Here is a 24,799-nt window from a genome sequence, read left to right on the forward strand (position 1 = left end):
TACACTGAGTGCACACTGACACACACAGGACACATAGGGAGGGAGAGGGTGTGTATTTGTGTGAGCAAGACCGAGTGGGAGACCAAATCCAAGAAGCACAGTGAGACAGAAACAGCAAGACAAAGAGCAAGACACTGAGCCAATAGTTTGAGTGATTTACACCGACAGTTAAGGGCCTACAGTGACGAAATTACAAGGATCGAATCCTGGAGTAATGGGACATGACTGACAGGACAACAAACTAGTCCACCTGTTCGGCACTCAGAGCTATTGTTGGAAGCTTGATCTCCGCATATGACTTACAGAGGAAAGCTTATTGGACAAGCCTTCACTTCACTTCACTTTGAACTTTTGATGCACTGGACAACTTGGTGATCGAGAAGAGCAAGCAAAGAAAAAAAAAAACAAGATTTCTGAAGGCATACACTCCAGGTTTGAGTAAGACTAGGATCACACTCTTATTCTCTAAAGCATTTTGAATAGGCATTTTGTGACATTTGAGTAAAGATCTAGCTAAATGTCCTTTACATTTAAAAAAACTACAGTATAAACTTGTACTCAACAGTGTATAAATGTAACTTAAGCTCAGTGCTGTAATTACAAAGTAAGCCCAGGGTGAAATTATAAGGTAGGAAGGAAAGGGTGAGGTCTTTGACGGGAGAAAGAATAGGCCACAAGGACGCCAAGGCAGAGGAAACGGACTTTGAGAATCTCGTCAAGAAAAATAACTGCTTCTCGGTGACAACACACACCATGGATTCGCATGGAGGACACTACCTGAACAAAGATGCAGTGTTGTCACCTCTAGGTGCAGCTCGAATGTGCCAGCTGCTACTAGGCTGCACCATAATGGCCCTGGTGTCACACAGTGCAGGCTATAGTGCCACCTACGGAATCTTCTGCATGTTCGTGTGGTGCTTCTGCTTCGCTGTGACACTGATCGTGTTCACCTTGGACATTACACGGCTCCACACGTGCATGCCCATTTCCTGGGATAACTTCACTGTGGCCTTTGCCATGCTGGCAACTCTCATGTACATCACTGCCTCTGTGGTCTACCCTGTTTACTTCCTCGAAGAAGAGTGCCCCGACGAAAGCTGTGAGGTTCAAATCTACCGAATTGCTGTCACAGTCTGCTCCTGTATCTGCTGTTTCCCCTACGGGGTCGAGGTATTCCTAACCAGAGCCAAACCAGGGGCTGTGGTGGGTTATATGGCCACTGTATCTGGTCTGCTCAAGGTGGTCCAGAGTTTTGTGGCCTGCATCATTTTTGGGGCCCTGGCTAACGACAGTGAGTACAACCTCCACATAGCTACCCAGTACTGTGTAGTGGTGTACAGCCTGTGCTTCTCTGTGACTGTGATAGTGGTCATCCTGACAGTTTCTGGAAGGACCGCAGCCCTGCGATTCCCCTTTGACCGATTTGTAGTGGTCTACACCTTCTTAGCTGTCATCCTCTACCTCAGCACCGCTCTGATCTGGCCCATCTTCAGCTTTGATAAGAAATACGGCACCACAACTCGTCCCGAGGATTGCCCACGTGGAGAATGTCCCTGGGACAGCAAGCTGGTCGTGGCAGTGTTCACCAACATCAACCTAATCTTATATTTTATTGATCTTGTTTACTCCCAGAGGATTCGCTTTGTCTCCAGCTCTGCTGTTTGAAAAATGTTACTGCTCTCAAGACTATTAAGCCTCAGAGACAAATAAAGAAGGTTTGAGCATCCAATGTGCCCTCAATAGTATAGGTCTCTATGAAGATCTTAGATCTCATTCCCTTGTATCCATTAATTTATGGTGTTATGTATGTGTAACATTTTTTATTAGCAGTATTCATAATTATTATAGTATTAGGTATCTGTGCAAGGCAACAAAACTGACAGTATTATCCGTGATATATGCTACAAGCTCAAGAAAAGGGCCTTTCTGCAGTTCTGCAGGGACCTACCAGGGAGAGCCTGCCAGGTGCACCGGTGAGCTGATCTCAGCATCTTTATCCACAGAGGACTCTGGGAAATACGTCCATCTCAGCACCTTCCACTCCAAGTTTCTTTGGTGGTCTCAAACAAGACAGACCTATGCAAGTGTGTGATAGAGATTAAAGTATTAGAAAAAGTGCTTTGTCAGATAGACACCCCTCTGTCTTACAAAGGGGAGGGAATTTATTTAATTGTATTTAAACCATGGAAAGAAAGAAAATATGTCTCATAGAGATGCATGGTATTAAGTCTACAGTATATGCACTGAATGTAGCCTTTGGGTTTGGCTGTATTTTACTGTTGTTGTTTTTTTCTAATTTGCATTATATTCCTCAACCTGAAGTTCATTTGGCCTTTCCTGTTATCTACTGAGTGTTTTGTGTCTGATAGGCTACATGAAAGGCAAAAATATCAAATCTATTATTTGTGATAAGGACAGTCTTGCGATGTAATAGTATTTCTTTCATTGCTAAGTTTCTGACGTTTGTTCCACGATTAGCTAATAAAATATTGAATAGTTGGCTGTGTGGTGTTAGTGTTTTCGATTTCAGTAGGCTATCTATATTTTGCATCTGTCGTGCTGAATAAAGGGCAGCTCCATATCAAAACATTTTAGGCCTACCTTTATTATGGGTAAGTTATTTAGCAAAGCTTTACCAAACAACCACACAAGTGAAGACTTTAGCACCCTGTCGTGTGTATGAGGCTGACATGACTGTTAGCCTAACACGACAATCAACACAAAAACACAATAACACAAGCAACTTACACCAGTGTGTTATTAACTAGGTTACTCGTTGCTTACCACTGGCTTTCTGGGTCAGGATAACATGTCTGTGTCCACTCCCACATCACTGTCTTTCACGCTTTTCGCCAGTAGATGATAGTAAAGTACCGCCAACTTTCCTGCCCCGCGGCATTACCTGATGCAACTGGATTCTCGGCTTTACATAGCCCCGCCCACGGTTACCATTCCGACCACAGTCATTGGCTAAACGTATCACGTATCAGCCAAGCGTGCAAATTGATTGGCTTTCGCGCCTGTCAGTCAAATTATCTTCAAGGTAGCGCACAGTAACAGCGCGAGCACAAACTGGGCCAGGGCCACGTTGACAGTGTTGTAACTTCAGGTGTTTTTGTTGAACGGTTGCTCAGTTGGTCCGTAAGACGAAGTTAGGAGTTCATTAACTTATTGGTAAGTTATTTTCACCGTATAATTACTGTTTGTTGTCTTGGCTGCTGTGCGTTTGTTTGTGATATGCCTTCGCTAAATAAGGAAGTTGGGTTTTGTTTACTGTCGCACCGGTTGCAGCACCAGCTGTTAGATTTGGGAAACATAGCCTATACTGTAGCTTTATACACTTATTATATATTTTTGTTGAGGTGTAGCCTAATACATGAATCCCTTCTAAAGTTCCTGTTTTCACCTCTACACTCACACATGCAGGCAGGATGAGTGTGGGGTTCATAGGGGCGGGTCAGCTGGCCCACGCTCTGGTAAGAGGCTTTTCGGCTGCAGGTGAGTCTTTAACAGTTATTTCCCCATCTGTGCATTATTACAGAATTTAGACTTGTGGAGTTGATATGTGTTGATTGCAATCAGACACTGAAATGATATCTGGACTTGTTTTTTTCTCTTTCAAGGCGTAATTGCCACCCACAAAATCACAGCCAGTTCCCCAGACACAGATCTCCCAACAGTGCAGGGACTGCGGGTGGGTAGACAATAAGGGATGGGTATTATTAATGATGTCTGTACCATTAATAATTCAGTGTAATTCAAAACACTGCTTCCTTTGCCTGAAGTGAATTCCTATGTATACCTCTTTCCAGTGACTAATACTAATACTAAAAGATATGTCATGTGAACAGAAATTGGGTGTGAACTTCACCACCAGCAACAAGGAGACAGTGAGCAGGAGTGATGTTCTCTTCCTGGCAGTGAAGCCCCATATCATTCCTTTTGTGCTGGATGAGATTGGATCAGACATTGAAGATCGTCACCTTATTGTGTCCTGTGCGGCAGGTGTCACCATCAGCTCCATAGAGAAGGCAAGTCAAAGCCCCACATTACTTACAGAACAGAAATGGTTAACAGCTGAACTGGAAGAATATAAGCCTACAAATCACCCAGTCTTTAATTATTATGCATTGCCTTGGATACGACAATAGTAGCAGAGTAGCAAAGTATTGTGTGGATATGATGCTCAGCAGGTAGATGTTGTTAGTTTAACTGTAAAATTGAAAAAGTAAAAAACTGGATGCTGAATCTGTGAAAGCTATAGTAAATTAAAACTATAGTATAGCATGTTATGATAATTAAACTTTTAATGTTTAATTGGTTACATAACAGTATTATGGATCTCCCAGCTCTGTTGGAGAAATAATGCTGGTAAAATTCAGGTCTCTGCCACACCATTTTAACACAAGGCTCTCCTTGTATTTTTCATGGTCTGATCTCAGCAGACCCTCAGGCAAAACAGTCACGTGTCGTAACATGCCATTAGTTTGCTGCTTATATACCAAGTGAGCTTGTTTAATGTTAATAAATGGTTAAAAAAAATGCCATGACACACAAAAGCAGATGCAACTTCAATCCCCAAGTATATTGTTTATATGAATTTTGATACATGTCACTTTTATTAAAGCTAAAGCCTGACATATTAATTTTTCTCCCAAATCTGTCTTAAAATAATACCAACGTGCTCAAATGTACAGTGAAACACATTTTGCTTGCCGTAATCATTCCTACTGTTCAACCTCAAGTTTGTCTCACTTAATATGAACCTCCAGCAGTCTGAGTTAATCAAATCAAATCAGTATCCTGTAAAGTTACGATATTTTTAATGCAAATTCATTCATTTGTCAAGTAGTCCTTGACAAAAAAATCCTATCCCCTGAAGTACTAATGGCAAGTGAGCCCATTTTTGTCTGCCAAGACAGCCCATGAAATAGTGCATTGTTATCCATTGCAGAAGCTGCAGCAGTATCGCCCTGGTCCAAAGGTGATGCGTTGTATGACCAACACTCCAGTGGTGGTGCGTGAAGGGGCCACAGTTTACGCCACAGGCACCCATGCAGAGGTGGAAGATGGAAAGCTTCTGGAGCAGCTGATGGCCAGTGTAGGATACTGCACTGAGGTGGAAGAGGACCTGATTGATGCCGTTACCGGTCTCAGCGGTAGTGGTCCTGCTTACGTAAGTGAATCTTATCATATATCCACTGTGCTATAGAATACTGCCTTATTAAAATATTAGTCTTTTGGGTTTTTTTTTTTCTCATTTTGGTCATTATGGCTTTGTAGGCGTTCACAGCTGTAGATGCTCTTGCTGATGGCGGAGTGAAAATGGGCCTAAACAGGAGATTGGCTGTCCGCCTTGGAGCCCAGGCCCTGCTGGTATGGCTGTATTTTTTACATAAATATATGGCTCATATATTTGTCTTAAATATGTTTGCTGTGATGATTGTTTGTTCTTTTCCAGTTTTATTGTTAGTCCTGGAAGTTTCTGTTGAGTTTGATAGTTATTCTAAATAAACCATTTACGGATTAAGAAAAAATGTAGGTATTACAAATGGAACACCAACTCTGACTAAAGTACTCAAAACAATAGTAGAAAAAAGAGGTTTCAATATGTGGTAACTTTACGTTAAAAGCTATGTGCCACATTACCACATTATGTGCGGTAGAACCTCTTCTTTCCTGACACCAACTAATGTGAAGTTCTGAGCTGTGCAGGGCAATCTACCTTTTTGTACTCAAAACCACCTCTGTGGAAGTTCCTTGTCAAAACAAAACCAGCTCTAATGTAGCATTTGATTAAAAACAGTTTGTGTATGACATAATTGGTGTGTTGTGCTGGACTGATGTTGATCTCACTTTGGTGTGTCTTCTAAGGGAGCAGCTAGAATGCTGCTGGACTCAGAGCAGCACCCCGGACAGCTCAAGGACAATGTATGTTCACCAGGGGGCGCCACCATCCACGCCCTACATGTGATGGAGAGCGGTGGTTTCCGCAGCCTCCTGATTAATGCTGTAGAGGCCTCCTGTGTTCGAACTAGGTATGTTGATAAGAAAAAATGCGAGACAAACAAACTAACAAATCATATTCCCTGTCATGTGGATGCAAGAAATGCTTTTAAGTTAATTGTCATACTTCAATGGCCACGTTGTTTTGTTTTTTTAAGTTCATAACTCAGACAGTAGATGGAGCCATGTGCAAACAATTTTAATGATGTCCTCCGCTCACTAATTAACTAATGATAAGATTAGTATTATACCACTCTAATATTTTGTGTGAAATATTTCTAGTGTTTGCTACTTTGTAAATGCTGCTTTTTCCCCCCTGACTGTATCTAAAAAGGGAACTTCAGTTTTTGGCTGACCAGGAGAAGATCTCCCCAGCCGCCATAAAGAAAACAACTCTGGACAAAGTGCTGCAGCAGCCAGGGGTGACTGCAGAAGCTGTTGGAGTCAAACCCCGTGGGATCAGTATGTTCAGCAGCAGCAAACCCAGGATCAAGAAGACCTGATCATTTCTTGTCAGACAGAAACTGTTTAATGTGACATGTCACATCACTGACGATGCAGTAAGCTGTCAATAAACCACTCCTCACTGATAGTTATTCAAATGTAACATAGCGAAGTGGGTTGCTTTCTAGTAAAAAAAAAAACTGAACTGAATTTGGGATTACGGTAACTGAAACTGTATAAGCAATAATGTAGGCAAGTAATGAAATGTCTTCCGTTTGTAATGTTTTGTATTCTTAGTTGGTATCTATCTACTCATTCAAGGTTTGATTCCTGTGCTATCGCATCACTTCTCCAGTCAGTTATGGACCTTGAACCTTGAACAATAATTTCAATATCTCTGGTTAATACAGCTTTCTTAATGTTATTTCATGTGGTTCTTTCTGATGTGGAAAGGCTGGGTTCACTAGTTAACCTGGCAGTCAGTATGCACTGAAGCTCTAGGCCACTGTTTTTTTGTCCTGCCACTAGTACACATAGCATTATATTGTAATTCAGGGCTCTGTGACTCCACAGACCACAGGTATCCCATATGCAATAGTTACTCTGATTAAATGTCGGAGCACCTTGCTGCATAAATTTGCATATTTATGAGGTGACACTGATTTCTGAGAAATTGCTGCAATTCCTTAGCACTTACAAGTTTAAACTGATACCAAATATGTAATGTGAAAATAGAAACGTGTTCATATGGAAACACTTTGCTAATTAATGAGCCATTTGAATTAATTAGGAAGTGGTAACTCAGGGTGTGTCACACTTATGCCTTATACCTTGTATGGAATAGATTATTGGGTTAGATTAGTTATCCGTTAGTGCATGTATTTCTTATAATTGAGGTCAAACAGTCTTTTTTGGGAGGGGTGCCTTTCTTGTTTGATTGTTGTTGTTTTTTTTGCTAAATCTTGGCGTGGGCTACGTAAGTGCCTGTTGTTGTGGAGGTATTATGGTCAAGTTGCATTTATGCAGTCTCAAAATAATGTCCAATGTGAAATTTTACCTCATAAAACTTTCTAAAACAAAATGTGTGTTATATTTTATGATATAATGGAGCTGTGATTGTTTACAAAACCTCATTATTAAATATTTTTAAAAGTATATTGTGGGTGTGTGATTTATTTGTGACAACAGGTGTTATTCTGACAGTAAATATCAGTAGTACTATTTTCCAGTCACCTCACAGATATTAGCAATCCCCCACTAAAACAATGGGTGGAGTGTTTTTGGTCATAAATGTTTCTCTCTTGTGAGGAAAGAAGATCCTTCATGAATGAAGGCACGTGACCAAACACGATGACGTCTGGCTTCGATACAAGAGAAAGGAATCAACAAGGAGAGCACGAGCTGGCGGTTGGGAGCGTTTGTCAGTGAAACCGACGGTTCTACCGTGCCTGTAATATACGGTCGTCCGCATGTCGTTATAAGAAGAGGACCTTGACGGCTACAACTTCTGGGAGCGTCATTTTAAAGTCAGGTGGGTCTGGAAAACCAAACAGAGTCGGTGTTGTTATGCTGAGTGTGCATGCCTTCGCCTCGCCGCTGACAAGCTCCACCAAGCTGGCCGCGGCTAGCTTTAGCATAGCTAGCGTCTCGGATTTACTATCGTCAAGTTGAACCTATTGTGTAGCATACGTGGTTTTCAAACTAAAGAGAGCTCGCGTCACTCAAGCGGATAACGCACGCTCTCGCATATGAGACGTTTATTTTGAAAGCGTGCGCCCGGAAGTGTTTGTGTAGTCGACGACAGCTGACAACGGTCGGGCTCCTACAATGCTGAGATGGCAGCTAATCTTTTGTACACACTCATGAGCTGCGAATAAAGCATGTCATTCACATTTTGGGGTTTTGGCGTAGCGCGACAGGCGCGTGTGTTTACGTGCGTGGACAGTGATTTTCTTCCCGACCGAGGAAATCGCTCTATCGCTACATGTAGAGTATGAAGGCTGAGCACGGGGATTTCCTCGCTTGCTTGTTTTTGTAGGCGGGGAGTTGTTTGCCACTTTCACAAGCAAGGCGCTGAGAGGCTGGAGACAAGAGTCGCGGAATGTCAGAACTGTGTAACTAGGTTGCTTTTGTGACCAACAGTTTATCCCGGGCGTCTGGTGTCCGCTGTAATCACGGCGCTTCTTGGTGGGTTTGTCAACTCATGCGCTTCTTTCCGTTCAAACCTGCTGCTTCATCACCTCGTTGTGAAAAAGGAGCGAGAGCAAGCCGAGGCAGCGGTGGTGTAAGCGAGATCAGGTTGGTTGCAACATTTTTCTCAGGGCATTCCTGTCAAAGATGAATTGTGATTGTCAAGGCTGAGCATCGCGTTGTGCAGCTTTTTTTTCTTCTTGTGCGGCTGCATGCACACGTTTCATCTTTTTTTTTTTTTTTTTGTAAAATGCTTCCAAACCATTCGTTTCGTATTGAATTGGTTCACCTGAAGTGACAATTAATTTAACCACTGGTTTAATTGTAACAATGGCACTGCCAAACCAAACCCGCCGTCCTTGGCTTTGATATCACATCCAGGCTATTAACCACAGTATTGTTTAATAATTGGAGTCAAACAACTAGCAGCGGTATTTTTATCATGCTGAATCATCACAATGATGCATTTAGACGTTCTCACAATCCACCCCGAAATATGGCACCACCGGACAAAGGTCTGCTCGGTGGATAAGGGTCGATGTTTATCACCAAGCCGCCGTCATTGAGGAGATGGATCGAAATGGTGCTGATCTGTTGTGCAAGTCACTCATCATGCCATGAGCATCAAGTGATGACCACCATGCATTTATCAATAGCCTCATCTACATTCAGCTGAGAATGTGCATTTTATTGCACTGCTGTCATGATGTACACCAACAAACAGGGTGTGAGTACATTTAGACTAAGTGCTTGGGTGTCAAGTGCGATGTCAAATCCATTTGAAATATGCATGATAAGCAATATATTATGCCCGTGTTGTTATAATGGAAACCAACAATAAGTGGCTGTTTAAATTGGGTCACGTGTAATTATGGGATTATGGCAAGTTGAAAACAACACCTCATTTAGATTATTTAAGATTTTTTTTAAAGAAAATGCTGGTGGATTTAAGTGTTTTGACATGTGTGGCTTGCTTTAAACACCTTGTCTATTTGTGACTTAATACCACAGAGCAGCTTTCCTATGACATTATTAAATGCAGTGAAACTCTTCTTCTCTCTGATTTCTGCGCTGGCAGATGCTCTTGTTTCCCTGTGTGTGACATGATGAAATTTGCTGCCTATTAGAGTGCACGCTTTTGGAGGGCAGGTAATGAATTACCCATGGAGAATCTCTGTGCAATTTGAAAAGTCACCTTGGAAACTGTTGAGCATATATAGGCAGGGCTAAACAGATAGAAGTTGCCCATTCTTGCTCAGATATCCAACTTATTTCATCATCCCCGTTCATGGGAGCAGGGCATTGAAGTGTGTTTAGCAGACAGGCCGGCCCTACATCAGAAGCTCGGCTTTTGCAATGAAGCGTAATGCCCATCTCTGCCTTTCTCTGCAGGTAACAAGAACAGATGAGGGCCTGTGTAAGAGCCCGATGGGGCTAGCAATGGTGTGTGGATGGAGGCAGGGAGTGGTGGAGATCAGCTCTGAGATTTATCGTCCACTCTTGCATTGAGGTAGCGAAGATAAAATAAGGCTGGATACTGTAGAGGTGAATCGAGTGCACAACTCATATCCAGTGGCGTTGCTCAGAATGGGCAGGTGGTAGAGACTGGAAGAGGATATTGTGAGGTTGATGAAACATGAGGCAAGACTTTACACAGCATAGAGTACAGTCTGGCCACCAACACCTCTGTTTGGTCAACACGGCTGTGCCTTGGGAGTAGTTAGCCTATTCAGGACAATTAACAGCCTCCAGAAAGGAACACAAATGTGGGATTTGTCCACAAAAGTGCTGCTTAAGCTGCACAGGGAAATGGGAATGCCTGGAAGGAAAGGAGTAAAAGATCAATATAGTTTTTTTCCCCCCTTTTTTTGCAATAGGGAGGGAGTGTTGGTGATGAAACCTCTTGCAAGTGTAGTGCGGATTATGATTGCTTAGCATTGCGATATGCCCGCTCCACTTCTCAAAGTAATACTTTCATCCAGACAGAGTAGCAAGAGTGTTTGATGATTTTTCTGTTTGGTGTTTGACTTAGACTTGGCATGTTCATTACTGCCCTCTGTGCGTTCATAATGTAGATTAGCAAATATCGGACACAGCCTGGCGAGTGTTAAGAGTGGAGCGTTCACTGGCTTCTGTTTCTCATGTAACCTACTTTTTACCTTGGCTGATTTATGTGCAGGACACATCAGTGGTAAAATGACATGAAAAAAACAAGTGATTTAACCCCAACCACACCTCTGCAACATGCAAGTTAAAACGAAACCATTGAATCATACAGGGAAGAAATTGCCTGTTTCCTTGTATTTTTCAGCAGATTAAATTGGACTGACTCCCTATGTTCTGTTATGTTCTGGATTCAGTGTATAAAATTTTCTAATGAGGTTCAAGATAGTGAGACCTTGTTCAAAGATAAGCAGTATATAAACCCACATTGGATAGGAGCTTAGGCAGATCACTGTGCCTGAGCACTGTCTCTATTGGTTCTTGATCAAATTATCATATTCTCTGAAAATACCTTTTAGGTTTCAAAGAAAAGCCTAAAGTAGTACTCTACCTGGTTAAATTACATTTTATATTTATATATGGAGCAGGGTCCAGCATTTTTATTTGTATTACCTGCTCCATCCAGTCAAAATCTTGGAGTCATTCAACAAAATGACAATATAGTTAGAAATGTGAGCTTCATAAAATATTTATAATTTACAAATGCAATAGCAGAAAACATGTAATCATTAAAAACATCCCTGCATAGTCTGTATCACCTTCTCAGGTAGTCATTTGAAATGTATTTTGTTGCTTTTTAAAAAAAAAAAATTGCTGAGTTCTAGCAGAACACAGACTGAGCATGTTGTGGCTCAGTGTCTTGCTCCCGTTTAAACACTGTGGATAAACTGCTGCAGGGATCAAACCTGCAACCTTACGTTTATACAAAAGGGAAAACCCAAACAAACAAAAACAAGGACCACTTATCCCAGTGCTGCAAGCTTACCTTAGTACAGACCAAAATACATGAGAAAACAAGATGAGGAATGATCATTGCAATGATCAGTTACGGTAGATCTGTGTTAAAATTATCAGTACTGAATGTACGATTGTTAATTCAGACTGTATTGGAGAGTGACGTAATTGTTTTGTTTTGTTTTTTTTTGGACAATCACATTGAGTGTAAGAGTCCATCAAATATCCTGTAGGCAGACATCATCAATCACTTGCCATAATGTGAACTGAACGCTGGCAGTGTTATTAATAGAAATTAGCATCTTTATTATACTTTCAGGTGAGAGCTCGGCTAACTGACGGCATCTGAATCAAAGTGCTCCACAGGAAAAAAATAAGATGATGAATTTGCTTTCTTGTTTTTGTTTTGTTTTGGGGTTTTTTTGGAGGGGGGGGGGTATTTGGAGATGCTGCCAAGTGCTGTTTATTTGATGGCCTTATCACACAGGGGTGGTTTCAATTGAAGGGGATCCACCTCAAAATCAGAGTCGTGCAATAGTAGTAATCACGGACATTTCAGTATTGTTTCATTTTAAATTGCTTTAAAAACGTGTTGAACTGTTGTCGTTTAGCCTATTGTGCTGCAAATGCTCTGGTGTAGCTGTTGGGTCAATGCAATATGAATTTAATATGTATGCAACCAGTGTAGTAAAGCTCCTGGATATTTTGCCAGTGTGTGGGTCGTCTTCAACCCTCACTTCCTCTGCCAGTGCAAGGCCGAAGTATCAAGAGCTGTTCTCTTCCTGTTTAATCAAGTCCTCCAGGCAGATACTGTGGAAGGCCGGTGAAATCTCTTCTCTTGTCCCACTGCTTACACTAACAGCAGCTCCCAGAGTAAACAGCAGCAACCGAGCTTGGAAATAGATCCTGTGTGTATCGAAACATTGGTTAATGCAAACCAGTCCAAACCCAGTCCCTTTAAATATCCCTCACATTATCAGTGACTTCAGAAAATATAAAATCCCCGGAGGGCAGTGATTCATGTTTTTTCCCTTTAAACCACATGAACTAGATGCAAATTTCTGACATAAATGTGCCACATGCTCTACTGCATGGTATAACCTACCAGGGATCCTATATGGGGCTTTTTCAGAGCCTATGCCTATTAACAGTGCATCATTTCATAGTATTTATTTTTAAATGGTGACATAGATTCAGTTGTGGGTTTAAAATTTCAACCTATGTAGAAACAAATATGAAAAAGTATGCATTGGGAAACCACATGAAGTTGCAAATTAAAACATGTTTTCTGTTTCATCGCCCATCACTTGTCTCCATAGAAACATGCAAGTCTTTTAGACTAGTCTACTAGAAGATGATTAAATATTATCCACATACTATTTTGTCTTCATCCTGGAAGGCCAGTATTTAGTACCTATTTAGCACTTTGCTACAAATATAGGAATACCACTGTTATAAATATTTTATCGATCCAAAACTGACTGTAAGAATTTTAAATAAATTATTTTAATGAACGATTACATCAAAATATTTGTGTAAAAATCGGGTGAGAGTTGTCATTTTTAGGTTAAGGCTCTGTATTGTATTATGTTTCTCCTGGTCCAAATTAGACTGCAATGCTGTATAGGCTACCATTAGAGACATGTCAGCTACCAAAGCTAGGTTTAGGTGTTAACGAATTAGCCGTTAGTCTAATCTCATGCACCCATGAAATTGTTCCCTGCCACAATTCAGTCCTTTTTGAGTTGTTATTTTCGGTTTTGTGGAAATCCTTCTGCAGCAGAAATTTAAATCATTGGCTAAACATCAATCCCAAATTCAGTTTGGTATCCTTTTATTAACTTATTGCTGGTCATATTGATTCACACAGTGTTTCATTGTATTCAGCATCTGTTTATTCATGCAGCCTGAATACATCTGCAGACCACAGAGATATCAGGATGATGGAGAGGCTGTTGCTAACAACCATTTAACCAGACTCGTACTGTATTTATTTTAAGAGTCAGCCCTTTGAAAAAAGGTTGTGATATCAATTTGGTTACTCGCTATTTTAATATTGCCCTAAACCTCCACTGGTCAGAAGTATTGGCTTAGTATTTCCCCTCTACTGCAAGCGTATCACATTTCCCTCTGAAAGCTGCTGAATGATTTCCCCTCTCCCCCTTTTTGTCACTCTTATTTCACGCTCTGAATACTTAGTAGTTAATAGCTTCCCTCCCCTCTTCCCACCGTACCTTTCTCTCCCACAGACACGCTCGCACGCTGTTGTGTCTTCATACACAAGTTTACACCGGTCCTCCAGTAACTCTTCCAGAGCTATCAGAGGAGTCTGATTTTTAATTTGCAGTTAAATGGCGCCCGACACATGGAGCTTGCTTGATAATTGACTTCACTCAGCTGAAGGGAGGAATGATTAGATCTGAATATCTAGGCGATCTTTTCAACTCTGAATTAGAAGGGAGGGAGTAAAAGTAGTGGCTCTGATCAGGCATGAAGTGTTGAGAATGACTATTTATGGCGTACGGGGTGAACATGTTGGCCGGCTGCGTTAAGCATCTCAACCCTGAAAGAGCGAGTGGACAGGACAACAAATAAGCACAGAGCAGAAATTAATGAGGCAAAACGTAATGAGAAAGTGCTGACATTTCCCTTATTTTTTCACACACTCATCTTGTCATGTCCTTTTTTCAGTATCTTTGTGGTTATCATCATTCTGTTTCCTGTGGAAAGTTCATGATAATGGGGTGGGAGGCTTCAAGTCTCATACATTATTGATCGGAGAAACTGAATAGGTGATCATACTGACTTCACATCCAGCTCTATTCTTTTGTGTTGCGTTAATCATCTAAGATGTGCAGGTTTAGTGAAGACAAAAGGGGTTGAAAGCGAGGCTAAGCCCACAAAGGCCTAATCTACATCTGGACCTTAGCTCCTGTGTCTCTTTTTGAGGCTGTACTTTTATTTACAGGTCTGAAGAGAGAGATTTTTAACTCATCCCATAAGCAAGACAAGCCACATTCAGCTTCTTGTCTTCTTGTGTGAGAAGATATTGAGGCGTTTTGGGTTCACAGAACCGAGTTCCCGTCGTCGGATGCTGCCCGTGCTTGCCTGTAAACATTCTGTAATCAGCATGCACCTCCACTGTCTAGTTTTATTCACTTCATTAGCAGGCTGCCAGTGCCAAGTGCCCGGACACTTCTTTTCAAAAATTGATCATGACAAGTTAAATTTATATGTGCTTGTGCGCTTTTGGTAATCTGTCTCCGTGTGGATAGGTGTGCATGTGATTAGCTACGTGATATGCAATCCACTGTCATGTCTCGGCGAAGCTCGCACCCCCCGTTAGCCCCCTTCCCCGGCCGCGTTTAGTATTCAGAGAGCAGGCCACTGTCGTAATCTGGATTCTGAGGCAGGTTGCTGGGGTTTTTGTTTGCACTTATGGCCTTGATAATCTTGTTACACTGCTGTCAAGTGGAGCTGGCTCTCCCTGCAGGCCCTCCACCACCATGCGTGCCACCTTCAGTACCAGAAATCCACCCCCGCCCCCCGCCTTCGCCCACCCCCACACAAGCCCACCGCCATTTTGAGACAGCCGTTGATGGAAGAGCCTTGGATGTATCCTTGAAGAATCACCTCCTGAGCATCTTTATTCAGCCTCCCACCCCCTCATCTCTCCAACCCCCCACCTTAGGCAGGCAACGACAGTGATAAATATTCATCAGGGGGATGCAGTGCGTGGATGCTGTATAGCCTTCCCCCCCCCCCCCTCAACAAAGGGTCCCCCTAGCTAATGGTGTCCATCCTTGGCAGCCCTCCTGGAGAGATCCTGCGGTGGGGATGCGATCATTAAAGCATGACACGGGCTCAAGGCCGGACCTATCATGTCACATCAGCATTTATCCCACCAGAACACCCCCACCCTCCCCCCTTGAGTCTGAACCTAAGCCGACCCCACCTTCGTGAGTTGCCCCTCCATAGATTTAGATCAACACAGACAGCTTTTGAAGGTTGACTGGGTTGCTCTCATTGTGTTAGTTGAACTTCACAACTTCCTAATTGGCACCTTGGTTTTGGTCCTTGCTGAGATCAGTGTTTTCTTTTTTCTCTCTCAACCTGTTCTTCTCAAGCTCCTCTAAATGTGTCGAGCGTGCATTTTTCACAAGGCTGTTTTCTCTCTCTCTCTTTCTCCCTCTCCCTCTTTTCTTCTCACCCACTCTTTCCCCCTCTCTCTTTTCTCCGTCCTTCTCTCTCACCATCTCCTCCTTCCCTTTCTCCGGGTGACCACACTCAGCGTTTTCTATTTCCTGTGGGTGTGATGTCTCTCCTCCACAAGCAATCAGCTCTGATTTGTCAGCGTTCTTCCAGGCGATTCATAAAAATTCAGCAAGCACCTACAAAAGACATCTGTGTCCCCACGCCCGCTCCCTGCCGTCACCGGCCCCTGCGCTGCCTCCGAGCTGCAGCTTCTTCTCACCTCCCGCTCCTTTTGCTAGGCACTGAAATCATGAAATCGTTAATTGGAGGAAATACATGTGTGCGGTGGAAGACAGTGGTGTCTCCTGTCTTCGATTGTTGACCGTGAAGAGGGTGAAATTGCAAAATGCAAGGCCATTCTTTCGTAATCGAATCGGTGCAGAAAGTCTGAAATTTCCCTTGTCACTTTTATTTTTTAAATTATAGCTGTGTTTTTCCTGTCTTCACCCCTCTGTGTGTGTGTGTGTGTGTGCATTCTTCTTTGTCTCTGTGAGGTATGACATGCCTGGTAGTGGAAGGGAGCAGCTGTGCATTGGACCTTGTCTGTGTTGTGCTGCCATGCCCTGTCATTGGTAGCCGTCTGTTGGCAGCAGCCTGTGCTGGAGGGTTGCAGCCTGGGCGCAGTCCTTCCACAGTGTCATATGGTGAGCTTTGCAGCGTGCCAAGCCGTGCCTACTACGTTACCCTACACAGCTGTGTGACAGAATATGCCTCCTCAACCTGGACAATGTGCCATCTCTCGGCACATTCAAAGTACCCAACTGGTTTTTTTTTTTAACAATGTTGGGTCTAAGCTGCCGAGGGGGGAAATGATAGGCTTAATATGAAATTTGGAAGATGCAGCCTTTTTTTTCCTACTCTCATCCCAGTAGCTATTAGTGGAGTACTTTCCTGTCTATTTGTCCATTATCTGTGCATCATCAGGCAGACCATTATCCCATTATGTTTTGCATCTGTGGTCCAAATGCTTACTGGAAATGAGTCACCACAAAGGCCGGTGAAAGGTAGGTGTTACTATCAGTCAGCTATTCATAGCCAACCCAACAGGGATGAAAGTATCACATTTAAAAAGTCCTCCGCAGATTGTGAAAGGCTTTTTATATGGGCATCTGCAGCGGAGAGAGAGAGAGAGAGAGAGAGAGAAACATTGCTGTTTTATAAGGAGCCAGAGGAGTTTTTTTTTGAAGTGAAAGCATCAAGAATGCAAGTCACAATCTGACCTCATGTTATGTCCCCAGCCTGTGTGATAGTGTCGTATTCAGGTCATTTTTAACAAGCGTCTGTCTCTCCCTGTTTGGCTCAGGTGACCGCTTCACCTGTAGCACCCTTTTGTTGCCATGGAAATATCCTGGCCATCTTGGTGCACTTCAGAGCTCCGACTCACGCGTTTCCTCTCCTCTTCCTTCTCTGTGCACATCACACAATATGCATGATGACAAGCTTTTGTGGGCGTGTAGGCTACAAACACATGCCCACACAGACAATAGCTTCTTTTGGGATTTCTTTTCTTGGGATTCTTTTGTCCCCCCCCCCCTGTTTTGATGCTGAAAAAAAGTTGTAAGAGCCCACATGCATTTGTTTATGTGCTCAGTACAAACACACACTGCTGGGCTGTGTAAATCAGCTTACCGAGGCAATGTGCTGGCTGGGCTGACTGTGGTGGGTGCCTGTGTCGCTGACACAGCATTTACGGTGTGTACTGTAAAGCACCCAGGGCTGTGTGTGTGTGTGTGTGTAGGTCTCTCTCTCTCTCTCTCTCTGTGTGAGTGTATGAGCTTATCTGGTGACAGAGCTCACATGGTGAAAGGCACCCAACCTTCTGTCTGTCTTAACACCAGTAGGTTAGATTTCCTGCCTGCACAGCTCCTCTTGGTGTTCCCTCAGTCCTGACGTGACAGAATAAACTGCAGTGCAGTGCTGTTATTCTGGAGTAGTTGGGGCCTCTGCAGTGGTTACAGCATATCCCTTTTTTCATTGATTTATGGGATTATAGTCTCACACCAGCCAAATCCAGACAGGTGGGACTGTCTAGACTGGATACAGTACATGATGGTGCATGTAAGCCCTGCCCCCCCCCCCCCCTGTCCCTATGTTAATGTATCTTAACTGAGGTTGTATGTATAGCGGAGAGTCTTTTTTTCCCAGTCAGCTCATGTCTTTGGCTGCTTCTGTTCTGAGAGGCTGCACTTAAAAGAAGTGACTTCTCTTGAGTTTTGTTTTCTAAGAAATTGCTGGGAATTGCTGCCAGCCAACTAAATGTCATTCTCCTCGTGACTCACCACAGCGCTCTTTGAATGCAGCTCAGGAATCGCGTTAGAGATCTTTAAGGCACTCCCAACAGACGTGCATGGCACGGTCCTACTCGGATGAGACCCTCGCGTTGAGGGGGATGTGTGCGCCACTGAGTTATATGTTTAAAATGACAGCTGCTGTAATAGTCCAGGTACCACTTACTCAACAGGCCTGGCATCACTTACAAGGAAGTCTGAAGTCCTTGACCCACTTTGTGCCTTTTTATATTTCAAGGACTCCGTTATGCTGAAGCTTCTTTGCTAGAAAATGCATTATTGTGTATTTCACAGAAAGTTTTGGTGGTGTTTTTTTTTTTTTAATGAGAGTGAATTTTCTTACCCACAGACCAACCAGCAGTACAGGTGGACGCGGCTCTCGTGGCATGACTACTACAAACAAGGGAAACAAGGCCTTGAAGGTAAATGGTTCACATGACACAGGGCTAAAGTGTGAATAATGTAAAATTTGAATGAAACAACCAACACTTACTAACGCTGTGTCCACAGGTGAAGCGGGAGCCAGGGGAGAATGGCACCACCCTGACCGACGACGAGCTGGTGACCATGTCCGTGCGGGAGCTGAACCAGCATCTACGGGGGCTTACGAAGGAGGAGATCCTGCAGCTGAAACAGCGGCGGCGCACCCTGAAGAACCGGGGCTACGCTGCCAGCTGCCGGGTGAAGCGCGTCACCCAGAAAGAGGAGCTGGAGAAGCAAAAGGCTCAGCTGCAGCAGGAAGTGGACAAGCTGGCCACGGAGAATGCCAGCATGAAGGTGGAGCTGGATGCTCTGCGTTCAAAGTACGAGGCCCTCCAAAGCTTTGCAAGGACTGTGGCCCGCAACCCCGTCACCGCAGCCAGGGGACCTATGGCCTCCGTCATTGGACCCCTCATCCCTGGTAAAGTAGCTGCCACCAGCGTCATCACCATCGTCAAATCCAAAACGGAGGCTAGGTCGTAGTAGCAGAAAGGGGCGGGAGGAAGATTTTCAAGACTTAACTAGTCAGTGCATTGTAACATGGCACAGGATGACCTGTGTAAGTTCTCAGTTTTACCCCTCGGCACTAACACTAACAATATGCTTCCCATTATTACTCTGAAAAGCACGACTCAGCAGTCTGCACCTGTCAACAGACATGTTGTGCTTTAGGATGACACAATCAAATAGTATATTTTAGGATACCAGTTGGTTATCAACGAATGGAGACGTATTGGCAATACTTCAACATTTCATTTGATTTTACATTGAAGAAGTGAGTTGTAAATTCAAGAAGGCAATATTGGGTAGGAAAAAAAATGCAAAGTGGCATAAAATTCAGACTGTTAATAGCTTTTAGATTTTTTTTTCTTTTTCTTTTTTTTTAAATGAGGTACTGTATGTGATGTGTGTGTTTACTTTAAGACTGAGCTCTTAAGACTTTTCCGTCCTGAGAATTGGAATTTGTCGAGTCTCACAACTTGCCATGCCTAGTAAAAATAACAAAAAGACTTAACTCCTGGCCTATCACCCAACATAAACTGAAGAAAGAGCCAGCACGTATCTTCTCACAAACCTTTTGCTTGTTATTATGCACTGACTTAAATTAGGTTCAATAACACATGGTCACAAACTTTTGGTGTGGATGCTACAGATGTCTTCAACAACAGCCTGACTAACCCAAAACTAGTAAATTAGTCCAATTTGTGATTTTGTTGGTCGTCTGTCAAGAATATAAGCATGAAATAATGCTCCCAAATCTAGCATTCATTTCTGTTTATGCATCTGTGACAGGCTTTAATGAACTTGTCATTATCAATATGACTGGTAGATGCAATAATATATGTATGCACTGAAAATACAAAGAGGTCTTGCATATTTATGGTTAAGTGGAAATGTTAAAAATGATCAGCAGTTCCTAATGATCTTGTTCCAGAGCTGAGTGCCATTCCGATATGACAAGATTCTTCTACAATATCTGAAAATCTGAATGTTATTACAGAAATATCCTCATGTTTTGTGGGGACAGTGAAATCCACAAACATTTTGAAACATAATTTTTGCTCATAGAGAAAATATGTTCGAGTTGTTTTGTTTAAAAGATATATATTGCATTTTTTGTAATTACTTGTCAACAGGGCCGTCAGATATTTCCAAAAAAGAAAAAAATCTTTACACAAGCTTTACTGTTTGAATTGTTAAGGTGTAGAAAACTTTGTCTAATGTTGGGTTCTTGATTTTTATTACTAGGTAGATTACCTTCCATTGTTTATAGAAACGCAGAAAAAGAAAACTAAAAAAAAAAAAAAAAAAAATCCTGTGACATCTTTTTTGCAATTGTACCGAAAGTGGCTTACTATTGAAGTCTGATAGCTTTTTCTAGTGACTAGGCGCGTACTGTGGGGTAGCGCGTGATGTGATGTGTAAGTGACAAGTTGGCAGTGTCGTTCACTGTATAGATGTCAATGCTGTGCTATTTAAAACAAATCTGTAGAGCTAAACTAGGTGGTGTAAACAAGGTCAATTGTCTTTGTGCGTATTGGCATCTGTGATATCCTCTGCTTCCTTGGTGTTAGTTACAAATCATATTGTCATTAAGAGTTTACCACATTGACCCATGTTGGACAGAATTGGGTGAAATGGCATCAGTGGAAATGAATTCAAAGGCTCAAAGTGATGCTGTCATTACAGAATCTGAACAATGGTTGCACCTGGTGCTGGATGCCCTGTGAATACATCCTCCGCAACCTGAAAGTAAACAACTTCATTAATGGAGAGATTTCATTATTGTATTCACTTCAGCCATGTAATTGGTCTGAATGAGATCACAGGAATAGAATGAGTAGCCCCTCAATTCAGCTTTCCACAGACTAAAAGAAATGCGAAGCTATCAAACGGTTTTAGAGTTTACTCGTGGATGTCTTTTTCTTCCAAATCCTAATGAGAAACCTCACAGTTTCTCAAGACTATAACTATAAAACTGCATCAATGAACTTCAAAGATAACCGCCAAATGGCGCAGCATCGTGTGTGTAAATTTACCCACTGGTCTCCGGGATTGTCAGATTAAAAAAGAGGTAGAGTTTGGCTGAGGGTTTGTATGCACTAAGCTCCTGCTTGTTTTGCTCAGGACAAAACAGGTCACTGAAAAAAAAAAAAAAAAAATGAACAAACCATTCAAGACGAGAAGCAGGGATGGCAGCTCTGTTCATTTTCTTATTTCCTTTTTCTTTCTTTTCTCTTTTATAATAAGCATGTCATAAAGGGCTTCAATCCACACTCAGAAAGAGACACAGCACGACCATGTAGAATTACAATCAACAGCAGCTGCCAGCAGCGCTCCTTCTGTGCCAAGTGTCGCATCACTCTCCTGGTCCTCTGAAAGGAATTTTAACAGTGAAGCAGTTTTACACCTCAAGGTGAAAGTAGTTGTGTAATGACATTAACAGAAAGCACTTCATCCTGATCTCACTCTTCACTCTTGCTGGTCAGAACGTCTTATAGTGTCGGCGAGGTGTGAATCTAAAGTCACTCTCAAAACTACGCCTCAGCAAACCTCCATGCCAGAGACCTGGGTGCTGGTTTGTACCGTCTGTTGCGCAAGTATCCTATCCTCACTTTGTCAACATGCTTAGCTATCTACATTGACTGGTTAACTGTGGGAAAAATATATATCTGACTCTTGACATAGCCCAGTATTGATGTTGGCGTCCTTATTGCTGTGGCAGTCTTGTGGAGTGAATCTTATTTCGTGTCAAGTGTCTTTAAAGGTGTTCGAGCGGCACCGTCGACCAATCTCTCAATCTCCGCTAGAGATGACGACTCCCTCTCTCTCTCTCTCACACATACAGGTGTATAGTATGTAGCTACAGTAGGTATTAATGACCATTGTGAAAAAGTGACCCTTAATATGCAACTCAGTGGAAAGGTGTGAAAGAGTAGATGTAAGAGTAATCAATATTGTTTAAGTGGCTGTGGTCTGTTATTTAATAATCCTTGCTGTTTTGTAGTCTGATTTTTTTTTTTTTTTCCTACCATGTTTTTATTTTGCCCTCTGACTTTGCATCCCTCAACAGAATAGCAGCTGGCCCTTGTTTATAGTAGCTTACATGTTCAAACTGTAATAGTGTACAGTTTTTTTTTTAATGTTTTAAAGGAATCATCTGACAGTTGCACTCAAGCCTTACTCCGTAATTACTTTGGTCTTAAATTAGCTGAATTGAAGATCCATAAATTGGACTTGGATATCTGAATGAAAGACATTGCTATACAGTATGTTAGGTGAGTGAAATTGATGCTACAGTAGATTCTGTCACAAGGGCCACTTGCAATATTTTTTGTTTTGTTTTATTTCTTTGGTGTGCATGTGTGTCTGTGTGTGTATTTGTGAGTGTGTATGTGTGTGTGTGTGTGTGTGTGTGTGTTGTATGAGTGAGGTTCCTCTGCTGCTACACCAGTCATTAATGCTCATTGTTTGCTGTTGCACCATCCACAGCATTTCTGTTCTCATCGCGTGTTGCATATGTGTTTTTTGGAATTGATCTTAACACTGTAATTTGTTCTGCAGATTTAATTTTTAATTTGTTATGGCTTTTTTTTGTTTGTTTGTTTGTTTTTGTTTTTTCTTTTCTTTTTTAAAGGCAACATGTTAGAGAGGATAAATAACAGCACTTGTGTGGCAGTTGAATTTAATAGCTCTCAAGACATTGGCTTTTTTCACGAAATTATGCTTTGTAAACTGTTGACTGTGCAGGTTTTTTCCTCTTACTCCATGGAGTGGGTCGGTGTTTCAAAGGTATAAAAATCTGACTAAAGCGAGTAATACAAAGTTAATAATCTGTTTTGTTATTTTTCTGTATGGGTTGTAATAAAATATTGCAGTACTTTGTATGAAAACAGACAATAGTTAATTGTAACTATTTATAAATTAAATTATTGTACTTTTTGCAATCTGTAGATAAGTACTATGTATTCATATATACAGTAACAACTGTGGATTTAAACGTGATTCTCTGAGGTGTCTAAGTTATTGATGTATATATTGTATGTTTGTTGATACAGCTTACTTTATTTTCTATAAGACCAATAAAATGTTTTGAAAAAGGATTTTAAGCACTGCTGCTCTGTCTTTAGAGGTTTTTAAACACTGTTGAAATTGGGTTTTGTCATATTCTGTGGCGTCATTGACCCAGTTTGATACTTGTAAAAATAAACTGGCGGGGAAGGATTTTTGCCGTCCAGGGTGGGTTTTAGAAGACAGCGATCATTTAGATGGCACGATTTCTTTTTCTGTGATCCAAAAAAAGCTGTTGGGCGACCCACTTTGGCTAACCTCAGTGGACATATTTTTGGCCCGACACGAGTAAAACATTAGAGTCATGAAGGATGTCTAGGTGTGCTTGTCCTAGATTAGGAGGAGTAGTGAGTTAGTCATCTCTGCTCCCTGTGGGGCTCCTAAACCCCGTCTGTCTCAGCGCACCTCATCAAACATCACCCTCCTCAGCAGCGTTTCAGCCCCAGCACATTCAAAACGCATCTCATGAGAGAACATGCAGAGACAAAGAGACAGATGGCTGAAGACAAGCTACATCTTAACCACTCCATCCTGCAGGGCAAGTCTAAAACCCCAGCGTCTCAGCACCATTGTAGCGTGGTATTGTTCTCCCCCGCACCTCTCTTAAATGGAAGAGGCTCCTACAGGTCTGTGTGACCTGTGCCTTAAAACAGGCTCTTCTTCCTCCTTGGATGCCTGCCCCAGACAACCGGATGGCCTCTGAAGAGTTGATTAATTTGGCGGGTTGGGTAAAGGTGAGCTGGTGGGCAATCTAGGACAGCATTCTTCATCCTCACCCACTTCTGCAGCAGGTGCCTGCCCCAGTTCCGAGACCACAGCCTTGCAATTAATGTTGCCATCCCCATCAGCGAGGCCGTTCATTTACCACGCCTGCCCTGCCAAAGCTTGGCATGGGCCCCCTACTCTGCAAATGTCACCATGGCAGAGGACATGCCTGCTTATCAGAGATACTGCACAATGTATTTCTTCTTGTTTGCATCAGCAATTATTTTGAATCATGTAAAGGGAGCAACAACGACAAATATATATATTTTTTATCCTTGTTTAAAACCACATGATTCTTCAGTGCTATCCCTGCATGTGCTCTTCTAAAGATCCCAAACAACTAAAGAGAGAAGACAACAGATCTGAGTGTATGCAACATTACCGCCTGTCAGGATGTTCCTCTGCACTTAGTATGTGGACCTGGGTTTCCCTCTGCTGGCACTTTAGTGTAAAGACTTTAACAGGGTTGTTCCACAAGATGACGCCACATTCTCTTTACAGAAGGATTCCCCCTGCAGTGCATGCCTTTCACCAAACAGCAGAGACACTCATTTCCCCTCACATGTTGAGATGTCACATTAGAACAAGAGGTGGTCCTGTTTTCTTATTTTTGACTGGCACCAAGTCCCTATATGTTATTTTAACCTACGGTAAAACTGAAATGATATGCTTTAACTTCCAAGTTTATAAGAAACACCCTAAAAGAACCTTAAGATCTTAAGCAAATCTTTAGCTTTTTATTGTTCTGATTTATTGATTTATTTTATTGGCTTTTATGAGGCACAGCATGATATTGCACTGGACTGTGTTATGTTTCAATGTGTGTAATATGTCATGTTGTG

The 24,799-nt window shown here is 42.2% G+C and overlaps 3 protein-coding genes across 8 annotated transcripts; all 3 read left to right on the forward strand.

The window, feature by feature from the left end:
* myadml2 (myeloid associated differentiation marker like 2) lies at nucleotides 1–2,465 on the forward strand. Its single transcript, XM_083977572.1, has one exon. It carries the CDS (start codon nucleotides 754–756, stop codon nucleotides 1,663–1,665), a length of 912 nt encoding a protein of 303 aa, XP_083833698.1. The 5' UTR covers nucleotides 1–753; the 3' UTR covers nucleotides 1,666–2,465.
* A 594-nt stretch (nucleotides 2,466–3,059) lies between these two features.
* Nucleotides 3,060–6,613, forward strand: LOC310989537 (pyrroline-5-carboxylate reductase 1, mitochondrial-like). 2 transcript variants are annotated; one of them, XM_083976630.1, is made up of 8 exons: nucleotides 3,060–3,174; nucleotides 3,427–3,498; nucleotides 3,624–3,694; nucleotides 3,852–4,031; nucleotides 4,955–5,176; nucleotides 5,284–5,376; nucleotides 5,875–6,038; nucleotides 6,341–6,613. In XM_083976630.1, exons 2-8 carry the CDS (start codon nucleotides 3,432–3,434, stop codon nucleotides 6,507–6,509), a joined length of 966 nt encoding a protein of 321 aa, XP_083832756.1. In that variant the 5' UTR covers nucleotides 3,060–3,174; nucleotides 3,427–3,431; the 3' UTR covers nucleotides 6,510–6,613. The 2 variants fall into 2 exon arrangements, with proteins under 2 accessions (XP_083832756.1, XP_083832757.1); XM_083976631.1 differs by having other exon boundaries at nucleotides 3,083–3,174; nucleotides 3,394–3,498.
* Nucleotides 6,614–7,832: 1,219 nt separating this feature from the next.
* Nucleotides 7,833–23,178, forward strand: LOC310990693 (transcription factor MafG). Of its 5 annotated transcripts, XM_083978172.1 has the most exons (4): nucleotides 7,861–7,981; nucleotides 8,593–8,748; nucleotides 18,490–18,562; nucleotides 18,651–23,178. In XM_083978172.1, exons 2-4 carry the CDS (start codon nucleotides 8,654–8,656, stop codon nucleotides 19,101–19,103), a joined length of 621 nt encoding a protein of 206 aa, XP_083834298.1. In that variant the 5' UTR covers nucleotides 7,861–7,981; nucleotides 8,593–8,653; the 3' UTR covers nucleotides 19,104–23,178. The 5 variants fall into 5 exon arrangements, with proteins under 5 accessions (XP_083834299.1, XP_083834298.1, XP_083834297.1 ...); XM_083978173.1 differs by lacking the exon at nucleotides 8,593–8,748 and having other exon boundaries at nucleotides 7,833–7,981; XM_083978171.1 differs by lacking the exon at nucleotides 7,861–7,981 and having other exon boundaries at nucleotides 8,255–8,748.
* The last annotated feature ends 1,621 nt before the right edge of the window (nucleotides 23,179–24,799 follow it).

The sequence above is a fragment of the Trachurus trachurus genome, assembly GCF_905171665.1.
Source record: "Trachurus trachurus genome assembly, chromosome: 8".
Classification (NCBI taxonomy): Eukaryota; Metazoa; Chordata; class Actinopteri; order Carangiformes; family Carangidae; genus Trachurus; species Trachurus trachurus.